Source organism: Strongylocentrotus purpuratus, unplaced genomic scaffold (assembly GCF_000002235.5).
Source record: "Strongylocentrotus purpuratus isolate Spur 01 unplaced genomic scaffold, Spur_5.0 spur5_scaffold_20, whole genome shotgun sequence".
Classification (NCBI taxonomy): Eukaryota; Metazoa; Echinodermata; class Echinoidea; order Camarodonta; family Strongylocentrotidae; genus Strongylocentrotus; species Strongylocentrotus purpuratus.
This window is the reverse complement of record NW_022145606.1, coordinates 15,021,027-15,037,233: the sequence shown is the minus strand read 5'-3', so window position 1 is coordinate 15,037,233 and position 16,207 is coordinate 15,021,027. Positions and strand designations below refer to the sequence as shown.

The 16,207-nt window shown below is 38.7% G+C and overlaps 2 protein-coding genes across 2 annotated transcripts in view; both read right to left on the bottom strand.

The window, feature by feature from the left end:
* LOC762353 (transforming growth factor-beta receptor-associated protein 1) overlaps positions 1-2,417 on the bottom strand; it is a 42,451-nt gene extending 40,034 nt beyond the window's left edge. The window contains 3 exon segments of the mRNA XM_030992828.1: positions 1,100-1,152; positions 1,739-1,851; positions 2,304-2,417. Coding sequence (XP_030848688.1) covers positions 1,100-1,152; positions 1,739-1,816 — 131 coding nt within the window. The 5' untranslated portion in view covers positions 1,817-1,851; positions 2,304-2,417.
* A 10,214-nt stretch (positions 2,418-12,631) lies between these two features.
* On the bottom strand, positions 12,632-15,825 carry LOC115927608 (probable E3 ubiquitin-protein ligase MID2). The gene is made up of 2 exons (XM_030993695.1): positions 15,190-15,825; positions 12,632-12,976 (listed from the first exon to the last, which is right to left on the bottom strand). The coding sequence occupies exons 1-2, from the start codon at positions 15,823-15,825 to the stop codon at positions 12,632-12,634; spliced, it is 981 nt and encodes a 326-aa protein (XP_030849555.1).
* Positions 15,826-16,207: the final 382 nt, after the last annotated feature.

The window sequence follows — 16,207 nt, the reverse complement described above, 5'->3', positions numbered from 1 at the left end:
GGAAGAGCAGTTTCATAACTGAAGTGGCTACCCTGGGTAAATAAAACGTTAATATTATTATTATATTATATTATATTGGATATTTTTTTCACATACAAATAAAATGTTCAGATATAGTTTACCAAAACAGGAAATAAGATCATAAAACAAAAAAGAATGATGATGACCTATTTGGGGGTAAAGCATCACATGCTCTTTCAAGATACCTTGGTTTTATGATAGCAATAATTAATTTTACATGCACACTTTCAACCATAAATACCTCCCCAATCTCACTGTCCTAGTTGTAGCTACTTGCTCCCTCTATATAGAAAACAATGCCTAATCGGTGACTATTGGTCCCCCATGATCCTCTTTTTCTTATGTTAATTGAGAGCTGAGTTGATGAGATAGCCACCTGTCCAGTGACCTTGCAGGGTGGTCTAATCCCTTCTGGCCAGACTAGGCTTTAAAGCACGATCAGATATGACGCAGCAAAACCATGGTATTAAAAAAAAAAATAATGACGTAAAGTGTGATGGGCGTCACAATTCTGTATCTTATAACACATAGCTCAGCGAATACCTGCAATATCTTTGTTGCGTTCAGTTGCCATTCATAATACACATTTTAAAAAACGCACCATATCTGATCAAGCCTTCATATAGACGCACCTCAGGCACAGCAAAGCCCACTCCAAATTGACCGATTATTTTCCATCAGGGCTAAAATAATGTTTTGTGTGGTTAGACAATGGCAACCTAAATACAAATTTTAACCATAACCATATCTCTATAGTGAAAAACAAAGCCAAGAGCTTATAAACACCTAAAAAAAAGTTCTACAAAATGTTAATAGCATTGATACAATTTATCTCTCTTGTTAATATATAAATATTTATATATTCTAACACGAGAAATCTTGAAGCTCAAACTTCTTTTATGAAACAAAGTTGAGAGCCTATCAACACCGAAAAAAGTTCTACAAAATGTTAATAGCATTGATACAATGTATCTCTCTTGTTATATATTTATATATTCTAACACAAGAAATCTCGAAGCTCAAACTTGAATTGCAGAACTATTTTTAAGGAATTTAAGTCAAATCTTCATGATCTTACCAATCACTTGTCCCAATGTAGAGGTTCTTCCCACAGCATTCTATACATTCAATCTAGAATTAGGATATAGTAAAGGAGGAAGGTTTATTATTATCATTATTATATATTTGACCAATCAGACAACCTACAATGAGTATAACAATCAGATACGTAGAAATTGTATAATACATGCAAACAGCTTTAGGAAAGTGGAGAGGAGAGAGAGAAGGATACAATCTGCTGGTCAGAGGTGACAAAAGCAATTGAAATTGCTATCACTCGAAAACATGTTACCCCCTCCTCCTCCTCCTCCTCCTCCTCCTCCTCCTCCTTCTTCTTCTTCTTCTTCTTCTTCTTCTTCTTCCTCCTCTTCCTCTTCCTCTTCTTCTTCTTCTTCTTCTTCCTCCTCTTCCTCTTCCTCTTCTTAGCTTTCATTTGTGGACTAACGTACAATGTAGGCAACCAATTATGTAAATTATTAATTTTAATATTCTAAGTGGTATATTCTTCAATAGTGGCCTCTCCAGCCCTCTGTAAACAGAGGCAACTAAAAATAATAGAGAACAAAAGGAAACAAAATAAAAGCAAAAGGAAGGGGAAAAGGGATTTTCTATAACTAGTCTAGACCTAAGTAATTATTTTAGGGGTTGCTGAACTTACTGAAGTTTTGCTGGTCCTCTCCCCAAGAAGCTTCAACCTTTCTACAGCAGGAACCAGTTCAAATGCTTTCACACTCATCCTGATATTTCAGTAAATAATGTAGGGGTAATTTTCTGAAAATAAAAGTTAAAATAAAGTTCTAACCATTCATGATTCTGAAGTTGTCAGAGGTTGAATTGAACTGAAAAGACAAAACTGTTTGCATATTATTCAAATTGTTAAAAATTGTTCAATTTCAAGATAGACTTCAAATGATCATAGAGTTCACACATAAAACGGCAGAAATATCCAACCAGTATCTTTTCTCTCTCACGTATATTTCTATCCCAACGCCAAGTCGACAACGTCCCAATGCAATGCATAACAATTAACATAATCAACAAATTAGAATCTCATAGTCATACGCCCACTCTTAAATGCGACGCAAAATCAGACACATGGGACCGAAGACAACATTTAGAAGTCGAATTACCAGCATCAGATATCCAATATAATCTCTATGGGAGCATGCACTGATAAGAAATAACATTTAAAGAATAACGTATTCTAGGAAAATGAAAATTACCTCGTCTGTAGCCTGTTCAGGGGTCACACCCACAGCAAAATCCGAAAATTATTAAAGAACTGGGCTGCCAGAAAAATATATTTATTTACTCTTGGCGCTGGAGAGGGCGACAAACAAGATAAACATTCATTCGACCTATAGTCCGCTCAATCATTGTGCGGCCTATATGCAATGTCACAATTATCACATTTACAATGTATCTCTACGTGTACGTTTTGTTTCAGCGCCGATTTCGGCCATGCCCTGTTCATCCAATGTAGTTTACATTTATTTCAATTACCCACGAAGAAGAAATTACATACATGTAATTATACCAAGGTCATGAAGCACTTCCATCATGTCCTTTACTTGACTTGACTTGTAGCTGTCGAACCAAAGAGATTATGGTATCTCTTGAGCCTATATAGCAGGGGCGTAAATCCCGGGGGGGGGGGGGGGGGGCTGCATCCCCCTGGCTTGAAGTAGGCTAGGGGGGGATGGCCTGTACAATCACCCCCCCCCCTGATATTACAAAAAAAAAGAGAGAAAAAAAAGAAGAAGAAGAAGAAGAAGAAAAAAATGTGATTGTTTCAATTAATTAGCATATGAGAAATGAGTTATTTTTTTATGTATGTAAAACTGTAAAGCCTACACGTATACAGTATGTCACGATCATTAAGAGTAGTTGCGCGACGTGCGCGAACAAGCACTTCATAAACTTCAGAATAATTTTTCGTTATTTTGCAAGGTATTTTATAGCCCAGACGTAAAGCGCGCCAGCGCGCGAGCGCTTAAAAAGTGCCTTCATGTACAGTAGATGCCCGGCTCCCCCCACTTAGTGTTATTTAGGGTACGCGTACGCTCGTTCCCTCCCTTGGAAGCACCCCCCCCCCCCCCCCCCACCCTATCTCAGGACTGCCAACATTTCTGAATCCCCCTTTTGCCGGCTTTTCGCTGGCTTTTCCTACCTTGGAGACCCCCCCCCCAAAAAAAAAAAAAATAAATAAAATAAATAAATTAAAAAAAATATAAAAAAATCCGGAACACTGCTAAATGTACCACCCCCCCCCCCCCCCCAATTTCAGGTGAGCTCTAGTCGATCAAGGGGGACTGGGGGCCAATGCTTTTACTTTTCAAAATGAAATAATCCTGAATGAGCTTTTAAAGCTAGCAGGAATTTCAGGAATTTGATCCCGGGATTTGATCAATTTTTCTATGATATTCAAGATATTTTAATACCTTCTTTTTACATTTCTCAGAAGACCAAAGAGAGGGAGAAAAAAACCAACCCCCTTTTAAAGAAATTAAGAGTCGAGAATGGTACAACGAATCGTCTTCTTTCTCTAATGATTTAATGAAACGTAAAAGCTTCCGCGCTTCGCGCGGGAGGGAGGGGGGGGGGGGGGTGGGAAGGGAAAACTGAATTCAGATGAGGATTAAAAGTCGAGAACGGTACAACGAATCGTCTTCTTTCTCTAATGATTTAATGAAACGTAATAGCTTCCGCGCTTCGCGCGGGAGGAAGGGGGGGGGGGGAGGGAGGGAAAAAACTGAATTCAGTTGAGGATTAAAAGTCGAGAACGGTACAACGAATCGTCTTCTTTCTCTAATGATTTAATGAAACGTAAAAGCTTCCGCGCTTCGCTCGGGAGGGGAGGGGGAACTGAATTCAGACGAGGATTAAGAGTCGAGAACGGAACAACGAATCGTCTTCTTTCTCAAATGATTTCATGAAACGTAAAAGCTTCCGCGCTCCGCGCGGGAGGAGGGGGGGGGGGGGGAAGGGAAAAACTGAATTCAGACGAGGATTAAGAGTCGAGAACGGAACAACGAATCGTCTTCTTTCTCTAATGATTTTCATGAAACGTAATAGCTTCCGCGCTTCGCGCGGGAGGAAGGGGGGGGGGGGGGGGAGGGAGGGAAAAAAACTGAATTCAGTTGAGGATTAAAAGTCGAGAACGGAACAACGAATCGTCTTCTTTCTCTAATGATTTTCATGAAACGTAATAGCTTCCGCGCTTCGCGCGGGAGGAAGGGGGGGGGGGGGGAGGGAGGGAAAAAACTGAATTCAGTTGAGGATTAAGAGTCGAGAACGGAACAACGAATCGTCTTCTTTCTCAAATGATTTCATGAAACGTAAAAGCTTCCGCGCTCCGCGCGGGAGGAGGGGGGGGGGGGGGGAAGAAAAACTGAATTCAGACGAGGATTAAGAGTCGAGAACGGTACAACGAATCGTCTTCTCTCTAATGATTTAATGAAACGTAATAGCTTCCGCGCTTCGCGCGGGAGGAAGGGGGGGGGGGGAGGGAGGGAAAAAACTGAATTCAGTTGAGGATTAAAAGTCGAGAACGGTACAACGAATCGTCTTCTTTCTCTAATGATTTAATGAAACGTAAAAGCTTCCGCGCTTCGCTCGGGAGGGGAGGGGGAACTGAATTCAGACGAGGATTAAGAGTCGAGAACGGAACAACGAATCGTCTTCTTTCTCAAATGATTTCATGAAACGTAAAAGCTTCCGCGCTCCGCGCGGGAGGAGGGGGGGGGGGAAGGGAAAAACTGAATTCAGACGAGGATTAAGAGTCGAGAACGGAACAACGAATCGTCTTCTTTCTCTAATGATTTTCATGAAACGTAAGAGCTTCCGCACTTCGCACGGGAGGGGGGGGGGGGGGACTGAATTCAGACGAGGATTATTTTCGAGAACGGTACAACGAATCGTCTTCTTTCTCTAATATTGTTTGTTGTTTGTTCGTTTGTGTGTGTGCGTGTGTGTGTGCGTTGTGGTGTGTGTGTGTGTGTGTGTTTGTGCGTGCGCGATCGCGCGCGCTTGATCATGCCCCCCCCCCACCCCCACTCCTCTGTACGGATTTACGCCCCTGCTATATAGCAAATGATGAAATATAGAAAATCAGGGCTTAAATTAATCCAAGGCCACCAACGCCATGGACTTGGATGCCCCTTTGATTGGCCTCAATGCCCCTCTCATTGGCCTTGGATATTTGTTGTGCCCTTTCCAATTCTTCCTATTTGTGCTGTAATATAGGAATGTGCCCAACAGAAAAGTGGCCTTGGCCCTTGCCCTAAAAATATTGAAATTTAAGGCCGGGAAAATGTATGTTTTAAAATGATTCAAACAGTTATTATTAGGTCACAAATTTGCGACGTACATTACATCCTTGTCAATTGGTTAATAATAATAAAAACAAAACTTAAGACAGCGTCCGACACGGATTGTCACAGCTAATTTTGTTTGTCCGTCCTTGAAACGTGGTTACTTGGGAAGGGGGAAATCGTCCCTGAGGGGGGGGGGGGGTAGTCAAAACGTATTCTTTCACATGATTGGTAACGAACGGTACAACGAATCGTCTTCTTTCTCTAATATTGTTTGTTGTTTGTTCGTTTGTGTGTGTGCGTGTGTGTGTGCGTTGTGGTGTGTGTGTGTGTGTGTGTGTTGTGCGTGCGCGATCGCGCGCGCTTGATCATGCCCCCCCCCACCCCCACTCCTCTGTACGGATTTACGCCCCTGCTATATAGCAAATGATGAAATATAGAAAATCAGGGCTTAAATTAATCCAAGGCCACCAACGCCATGGACTTGGATGCCCTTTGATTGGCCTCAATGCCCCTCTCATTGGCCTTGGATATTTGTTGTGCCCTTTCCAATTCTTCCTATTTGTGCTGTAATATAGGAATGTGCCCAACAGAAAAGTGGCCTTGCCCTTGCCCTAAAAATATTGAAATTTAAGGCCGGGAAAATGTATGTTTTAAAATGATTCAAACAGTTATTAATAGGTCACAAATTTGCGACGTACATTACATCCTTGTCAATTGGTTAATAATAATAAAAACAAAACTTAAGACAGCGTCCGACACGGATTGTCACAGCTAATTTTGTTTGTCCGTCCTTGAAACGTGGTTACTTGGGAAGGGGGAAATCGTCCCTGAGGGGGGGGGGGGGTAGTCAAAACGTATTCTTTCACATGATTGGTAACGAACGGTACAACGAATCGTCTTCTTTCTCTAATATTGTTTGTTGTTTGTTCGTTTGTGTGTGTGCGTGTGTGTGTGCGTTGTGGTGTGTGTGTGTGTGTGTGTGTTTGTGCGTGCGCGATCGCGCGCGCTTGATCATGCCCCCCCCCACCCCCACTCCTCTGTACGGATTTACGCCCCTGCTATATAGCAAATGATGAAATATAGAAAATCAGGGCTTAAATTAATCCAAGGCCACCAACGCCATGGACTTGGATGCCCCTTTGATTGGCCTCAATGCCCCTCTCATTGGCCTTGGATATTGTTGTGCCCTTTCCAATTCTTCCTATTTGTGCTGTAATATAGGAATGTGCCCAACAGAAAAGTGGCCTTGGCCCTTGCCCTAAAAATATTGAAATTTAAGGCCGGGAAAATGTATGTTTTAAAATGATTCAAACAGTTATTATTAGGTCACAAATTTGCGACGTACATTACATCCTTGTCAATTGGTTAATAATAATAAAAACAAAACTTAAGACAGCGTCCGACACGGATTGTCACAGCTAATTTTGTTTGTCCGTCCTTGAAACGTGGTTACTTGGGAAGGGGGAAATCGTCCCTGAGGGGGGGGGGGGGTAGTCAAAACGTATTCTTTCACATGATTGGTAACAAGGGTTTCCATTTTATTTTTTGAGAGGGGGTGTTTAGTCGAAACAAATTCTTTCACATGATTGGTAATAAGAGCTTCATTTTTTTGACAGGGGGTGTTTAGTCAAAACATATTCTTTCACATGATTTGTAAGAGCGTCCTGATTTCATTTTTTGAGAGGGTGTGTTTCCAAAACTGGTCTTTACCTTTAAGTTTTTTTTGCCGGGATGATGTGCAGGATGTACATCCTGTTTCAAAAGGAAATGTTGTGTCAAAGTAGTTTATTTTATCCCATATTATGTGGCGTAAAGAAATATAAATTGAATTGTATGTAAAGTTGAAGTTGTGTGGTTGTATGTATAAATCAATGGTTTAGGTGAGGCATTACTATATGATCTGATTGACTTGATGACTGAACAAAAGATTGGGGAATGCTTTTGAGATAATATTTGTATTCGTTTGTGTTTTGATATAAATTAACCTATGTAAAAATAACGGAAATGTACCTTTTGACTAATGATTGGGCAGTGTAGCCGGTAAAGCGTAAATTTAACCGGTTCAGTCTAAATTTAACCTTGAATATAATGAACAAAATAGAGATAGACTATATAAAACAAACAGGCTGTGTTGCACATTATCAAGTGTTAGGGAAATTAAATATTTGAGGTGTCGATCATACATTGCAAGAAAAATGAGGAAAAAATTACTATTTTTCGATTTCATTTGAAATAGTTTGAAACCAATGCAAAGCAATGGTGTATTCTGTATTTATGACATTTAGGGCTATTTTGGATATGATATTCATGTATATATATTGATGTGTTTCCTTTTAAGTCCTGTTTCTGTTTGTTGATCATCATCCCTCCAACCAGACGTTAAAGGCAAAGCTTACTATAGGTCGAGGAAAAAGAGAAACGTACGAGTTGTTACCTCCCCTCAAAATGCATATTTTACTAGCCCATTATTTACGCTTTGTGTACTATTTGAAAATTTAAAAGTACATGTCACACTGGTTTCTTTTTTCTTCTTCACCTCTCTTTTTTCTTGCAAGAAAGTGTGCGAATGTTTATACTTAAATTCTTTAACTGGAGCAACTGATGTGAACACAGATTGTTTCTGTAAACTTATATATAGAAAAAAGAAAGAAATTAAGATGTTCAGCTAATTTTCTTTCCTCCATACTTTTACAGACTTCAGTTATTCATTTGTTGCGGTTGAACTGCTATTATACAAATATCTCTCACACACCATTGGTAAAGTGTCAAAAGCTAATCAAGGAATTTTCCTTTTATTTTAAGGCGGCCTATTATCAAAAACAGAACTTCATGTACTGTGCGCTCACTCAAGGATCAATTGATTGATTGATTGGTTGATTTTTTTTTTTTGGGGGGGGGGGGTGGGGGGAGGGGGTGTTTGTGAGTATATCTGACTACAGTGGTCAATTTTCAAATGTATGCATTGAAGAAGCATTCAACACAATTTCCTTTCGTAAAACAACTATCTTTGACCAACACCTAATTACCTTTCACTCCTTTCTGTAACACTGATTCTGATTCTGAGATCGAGGAAAAATTGGAAAGAGAGAAAGAGAGAGCGAGAGAGAGAGAGAGAGACGGATAGATGAAGTAGAGGTGTACCCACACATGAGGTATGTATGTGGAGAAAAGATGGATAGAATATGGAGGAGAAAGTAGATCAGAAAGAGAGAGAAAAGGAAGGGTACATCAGAGTGATGGATTTGAGAAAGACTAGTATAGGAGACGGACAAGGAGACAAAGAGAGATGGAAGAAAAGTAGATGGGAGGCAGTGTATTTAATGGAAAACAACACACATACAGGGAGAACAAACGAAAACAAAAACAAAGAAGAAAGAGAGGGAGAGACAGAAGAAAAGAAAGCAGAACTAGGAATAGAAAGACAGCTTGTAGCGGCCGGGAAGAAAAGGCAAAACAGGATTAAATTATCAGTCCATGTAATCTGTCATCCCATGATGATATATTCAAACATTGTGTTAGGTTGAAATGTACCCATTTTTAAAATAATGAATATTAAAGATCAGTGAAATTTTTCGCAAAAACTGATTAAAAGAAAGTTGAGATATTTTTGAAGTTGCAATAAATCAACACAAATTGGCAACTCTGTAACGTATCTTGCGTTTTAATTGCTTTTATTACTATATTTGTAAGAGTAAAGGACGGTAACCACTATTCTTCCTTTATCTCCGTCCGTTTCTCTCTTTCTCTTCCTGTTTCTCTGTCAACTACCAAAGGAATTTCAGTGTCAATCAACAATACCGTATGCATGCAACGAAATAATGTACATTTAGTTTACAGCGTATACATAATAACTATAACTGTTTTCTAATTAAAAAGACAAATAAGGAAGATACAACATACACAAGTTAAGACATGTGTATAAGATACTTTACAAAACTGTGTACAAAAAAAAGGCTAGCGACCTGGAGTGTGTATCTAATTAGTCGCCCCATTTTACCCATAAGAACTGACTTTCTTTCTTCAACAAAAACATAAAGTAATAACATTTCCATCGCGATGCATAATAACAGATTTACAAAAAAAAAGTGGGGGGGGGGGGTGGGGGAGAAATTCTTCCCGAAGCCAGATCATTTATGCATGGACTTTTTGTTTAATGTCATCTACTTTATATCATTATGGGGGTCATTTCTTTATGATGGGGAAACATTCAAATGTTGTTTTCTCCAGTTTCATCCCTTGGGTTTGCCATGCATGTCTACTAGCAAGACCAGAGGTAGATTTTTACTATTGTCAACATGTCTGAAGCGGTAATTATTTTGAAAAAGACAATTTACATGATATATTTGAAGTAAAATCACCGATTATGACAGAATTGCTATAAAAAAAATGTTACAAATATATCATAATACTCTTACATTCTACAGGATGTGTGGTCGATTGTTCTTCTCTACATCATAGCAGACTAATCTTTCATATTCAGTCCCCTGAGCATTCAATGTTTCCAGACAGGGTGCAAACTGAATACAAAGGAATTTTTTAATGGAATGCAGTTCTATTTAGACCATGGTCCTGTAAGGCTTTAAGATAAATTTGGTTTGACGAATTAGTCAAGTTCATTGTAGCATAACTACGAAGTGTAAAGTTATATTTTGAAATGAAAGCTTGAAAAGTTAATACTATGGGGCCTTAATAACAAAGTCAGTATTAATTGTTACCTCATTTAAATATACAAAACAATCACAATAACAATTAAGAAACATAAAACCAAACAAAATAAACGTTTAAATACTTTGAGAATAACAACATAGGGAAAATAACACTAATAAGAAGTTAATCAATATTTTATCAATTTTCAAGTTAAACATATTAATATGATATCATATCACATTATCACTTGCTCTTATTGTTTGGTGTAGGAACTAGTCTTCCAGAAGTCCTGGACCTCAAGAACAGTACTAGGCAGTTCTGGCTGGGCTGCCAAGGCATGAATCGTCAGAGCGTTGTAGATGTCTGATTATAATGGTCAAAGAGAAATAGAGCAAAGACTGGGCCACTATAAAGGTATGAATTGTTAGAGCAAGTAGATGTCTGATTGTAATCAGTCAAAAGTAAATAGAGCAAAGATGGGGCCACTACGGTATGAATCGTAAGAGCGTTGTAGATGTCTGATTGTAATGGTCAAAGGGAAATAGAGCAAAGACTGGGCCACTAAGGTATGAATCAAAAGAACAAATAGATGTCTGATTATTCGATCAAAGGGAAATACATGTAGAGCAAAGACTAGACCGCTACGGAATGAATCGTTAGAGCAAATAGATGCCTGATTATAATAGTCACATGGAAATAAAGCGAAGACTGGGTCCCTAAAGAGTGATACATTAGAGCAAGTAGATGTCTGATTGTAATGGTCAAAGAGAAATAGAGCAAAGACTGAGCCACTAAGGTATGAATCATAAGAACAAGTAGATGTCTGACCATAAGAGTCACATGTAAATAGAGCAAAGACGGGGCCGATGAGGTATGAATCGTTAGACCAAGTAGATGTCTCATTATAATCATAGTCAAAGGGAAACAGAGCAAAGACTGGGCCCCTAAAGAATGAATCGTTAGAGCAAGTAGATTCCGATTGTAACAGTCATATGGAAATAGAGCAAAGACTGGGCCGCTAAGGTATGACTCATAAGAGCAAGTAGATGTCTGATTATAATAGTCAAAAGGAAAGAGACCAAAGACTAGGCCACCACACCATGAATCATGATTTGCTTCTAAGTAGCATTACATTTTTGGGATAAAATTGTAGGAAAAGAGATAAGAGAAAATTGATACCAGACGTTTATTTTGTTTTGTGCTTTGAGACATACACTTACAAATGAAATATCAATACACAAAATTAAAGCAACGAATACTGGCTTACTAAAGAGATTCATCTTGCACTCATTAGAGTAAATCGCAAAAACGATGAGCCAAGACGAAAAAGTTTCAACTGTGTGTCTGTAGTCGTTGTTATTCTTTGATTTTGCCGTAACAATCATCTGTTAAAACATTAAAGAGAAACCAATTACACAAGGAAAGAAATATATAGTTCGTGTATATTTTACATATTACATATTATTTCGAAAGAGGGACGTTATTATCATATTGGATAATGTCAACCGTACACAGGCAACTAAAATCTATCTAGAGTATGGACATCTCCTCATTCTTTTAGTTATCACATAATAAACATTATAATATGACACATTATAGGCCCATATTTAAGTAGAGCTGGAGCAGAGAGGTATTACACACCACCAACAATGGTAATAGATCAGTGTGACATGGATTACAGTGATACCTTGATAAAATACAACTCCTTGTCACAAGCAAACGCGAGCATGTTTGGAGAGAGGGAAACCAAGTAACACCAATCAAATCTAAGCTTCAGAATAAGTACCTTGAACTCAACTCTCTCTTTCAGGTTCAAACCATCGAGGCCATAGAGCCTGATCACCACGTTATCATTCTTACGATCTACACTCGCTACATACACCCTGTCCTGCTCATCTACGGCAGCAAACAGGTAGACGCCGTATGGAGCTTGGAGCGACTTACCAGCATTCCCCTCCCTGTCATAGACCGTCACCACGCTAGGATTGATGTGACATGAACCCGTGACGATCAAACCCGACCTGGTAGAAGATACCTGGCTCGTAGCGTTGTGTTTTGTTGGAACAGTGTATTTGAGAGTGGATCCAGTCGGGTCATAGATATAGACTTGCTTATTAAAGTTAGCGATGAGGATTTCATCTGATAGACTTCTGTTTAATTTGATAAAGGTACTGCCTTTCACATGGATGGTTGATTTCCTGGATCCATTGGGAGAATATATGTGTGCTATACTGGCACCCGTCGTTATGCATAACGACCTATCATTTTGAAACACAAGATCATAACACACCATGTTACTTGGTATGTTTGCATACTGCTCTTGTTTACCAACTGAATCAATGATATCTATACCAGGTGTACCATTATATCCGATAGCTACACTATCGTCAGAGTACGGGGTCATACCATACATCTGTCCCCGTAGATCTACACGCAGAATGACGTGCAACTTCGGATCTGATTCTGAGATGCTCCCGAGGTAAAGACGAGTATCATCTGTAGACTTGAACGTCTTCTCTTGTGCTTTCTTCGTAATGGCTGCCGCAGAAGTGCGATCAGTAGCCTTCTTCAGCATGGCATCCAGCTCCTCACAAAGCAAGGTATGAGCAGACAGGACTGTCTGTCTCAAGACGACCCAGTCTGTCATTAGCTACCAGTGTCATTGAACTACAAATAATCTTGATCCTCTTTCGATCGTTGGATTTCAAGACGTTGAGGTCGTCATCGAAACTCCGCTTTACTGCATTGATGCGCTCGATGAGATTTCGATGATTGTCTTCAAGCTTTTTGGCCTTGATGTTGTAGGCTTGACCGACATCGCCCAGTAATCTCTGCACGGCAATGTATACTTCATGGCGTTGTACTTCCACATTCTGAATGTTTTTCTCCAGTTCTGATTTCTTAGTGGCACAACGCTGGACAAGGTCGTTTACCTAAATAAAACAAACAAGAGAGAAATAAAAAGAACATTTTGTAGAATGAGATGTATGCCAATTTCAGTCATGAAGCTGGTTTGAAAAATTAAACACCGGACTATGCGCGCTCATAATCAGTGTTTCAGAAAAGTTAAAACCACGATCCACCCCCATTATATATAATACGAGGACAGAGGAATTGAATACTTTTTTCCTGAGTTTGTAAAAAGCAATCCAAACCTTGAAATAAGTCATTTTTATGAATGCAGTAAAACTATAAAAATATAATAATCATAATGATAATAATACATAATTTATTAATAGTAATAATAAAAGCAAAATAATGATAATACGAAGGATATTGTGATGATGATGATGAACATTTTCATTAACATTATTCCTACAGTCATTATCAATATTACATTTTTTCTTCTCCCTTTTATTATCATTTCCATGCAAAGTGCTTACAAAAGATAAAAAAATGCTAACGGCCCTTTTGCACAAAAAACAAATAATAAAAGGTTCACTAATATCTTACATGTATCTATATTGTAATTTTCGTAGATTTCGTTTTTCAGTTCCTAAAAATGGGTAGCTACGGAGTTATCTGGATGTCCACGAAAAATCCTAGCCTACTTCAAAATAATGATTTGTACATATATCAACCTTGCAGTTAACCCTTGGACCTCGTACCGTTACAGAATATGGCGATCGAGCTTTCTCAGTTAATGCCCCTATCCTTTGAAATTTTCATAATATTCATTATCTTGACCAATTTAAGTCCTTGCTGAAAACGCACCTTTTTAATTTATGAATGATATTCTGCAGTTGTGAGTCGGTCAAAGGAGGTGCACATCGTCTTATTTCTTGTTGGTTCGATCTTATGTTTGATCCTATATTTGGCCTTATGTATGTTTGATCTCACTCTTATTTTTATTATTATATACTGTATGCATGATTTATTGAATAAAGAACAGATGTATAAGTTGTGTGTTTATTATAAGTTTTGGTAAATAATTTTTTAGTCAGACTATGGTGCGCTTAGAGACACCTGTATTAAGCGCCTAATAAATATTGACTATTTGTGTTTTTGGGGCCGCCTCCTATTTTTTTTTGTTGATTTTTGTTGATTTATTTTTGTTGTTGAATTTTTGTTGAATTTTTTTGTTGAATTTTTTTTTTTTAAAGAAAAAAAACATGAAAAACACTGCCAAAATGGATCTATTTCTGATTTAAAAAAAAAAAAAAAAAAGTCGGCCGCCATCTTGAAAAATAGCCCGAATGTCAGGGAAAATGTACCGAGCGGCCATTTTGAGCGGCCATTTTGAAAGAAAAAAAAAGAAAAAAAAAGGGCCTCCTCCTTCCTATTTTTCGAAAAAACAGGACGCTAAACATGTTTTTTTTTTAAATTTGGCCTTATTATTATTATTATTATTATTATATGAAAGCACCAGAAAGAGCTTCATGTCTTGTGAGAGAATGTGACGAAAGTGTAGTCCCACCTCTTTACTACAGAGAAGCATTGGTTTTCTCGTTCTGTCCACTTGAAGACCATATACAGTTGACAAGGCTTGTACAATGATAAGACTCATTCGAGCTATTCAAATGCGAGGAAGCCTAGTGACCGCGAGGAAAACGAAAGCGTTTAAAAAAGTCGAAACCGTATTTTAGAGCACTTAAAAGCTTTTCTATTCTGTAATAATATTAAATGTAATGAGCTATTGTCTAGCTCGCTGGTGGGGCCTTTGCCTGCTCCCCCTTTATGGGGCCATGGCGTAGAGCATTCTGTAATTGTGTAGCTACATCAGAATACTAAACATTCTTATACATCATAGCTAGTTCATGCCATTTCATTGATTGTTCCTTTCTCTTACGAGGAGCTACATTGAGGGAGTCTATATCGATTACTGAAAACATGTATTTTTTAATCTATTCAGAACTTTTAAAAACTAATAGATATACGGCGAAATTAATTTAGCTGCCACCTTGATAGAATTTGTTGTTACTTGCCTCTCCGATTTGATGCTTGTGGAAGAAAAGGTACATCTATTAATGTACGAGGAAGCGTAGCGACAGAGAGAAAATGTTAGAATTTGGAACGGTGGCACTTTCTTAGAACCTCTTTTTAATGGTATACTGCAAAATTAACGATGTCAAACGTTTTTTTCCGGCAAGAGTGCGCCCCTCCCCGCTTCTGGCGCCTATGGTACCCTAAATGAAACCAAGTTTACCTTAAGCCGTAACTCCTGCTCAAAATCTGCCTGATTCTTGATTTTGTGAATTTGATGACCGACGATCACGCACTTGAAACAGACGTGGACCTTACAATCCTCACAAAACATATCTTTGTTCTCTTGTTTGTGGATGCAGCACTTCTCAGATAGATGACCGATGCTGACCTTCCCGTTGATGATATCCTGCATGGAAACAATCTCGTGACCTTCAAAGACGACTGTCAGATTTTGATGACAATCCAGACACTTTTCACACATGTAGTTATTACACGTTCTGCAGAATGAGACAGCATCTCGCTGAAACTTGCATGCAGTGCATTTTGGACGCATCTCAAGGACAGCATTCATCCCTCCACACTTGGCGTGGAAATCGTCTACGAGTCCGCTGACCGTCACATTGGTGAGGAAATCATCGACACGGTTCGCAGACAACTTGGTTAAATTCCTGCAGAGAGGACAGATCATGTGATCAAGGTCCTGATGGGACAGGTCATAGTTCTTGAGACATTTCCGACAGAAGGTGTGTCCGCATGAAGTCAGGATTGTTGCTTCGTCGAAGATATCAAGACATAGTGGACACGTCAGGTTCTCTGAAGAGTTTGGAACTTTCTCTTCCTCAGTCTTCTCAGCCATTTGTACAAATATCGGATTTCTGGCTATTACTATAAACACGAGCTGTACAAATATATCCAATGTCCAATAAAGCGTAACAGCGTGATCAGCTAATGTGTAATAAAAGCCAACAGTCAATTCATGCAAGCACAACAAATATGCAGTGAAGTACTAGATTGTACCATGGACCTACCATAATTGTACGAATATCTTGTTTGTACGATACAAGTGTGTCCTAACTGCATGCAGTTCTGTACCAATTTCTCACGTTGATTACAAATATGGAACTTTGACCCAAAGTACTGAGTCTCTGAGTATTCAAATGTATACAGCAATATAAATGTGATTACAATGCTAAACTCACACGAGATTGCCTATACAAAAATACAGTTTGTGCATCCTA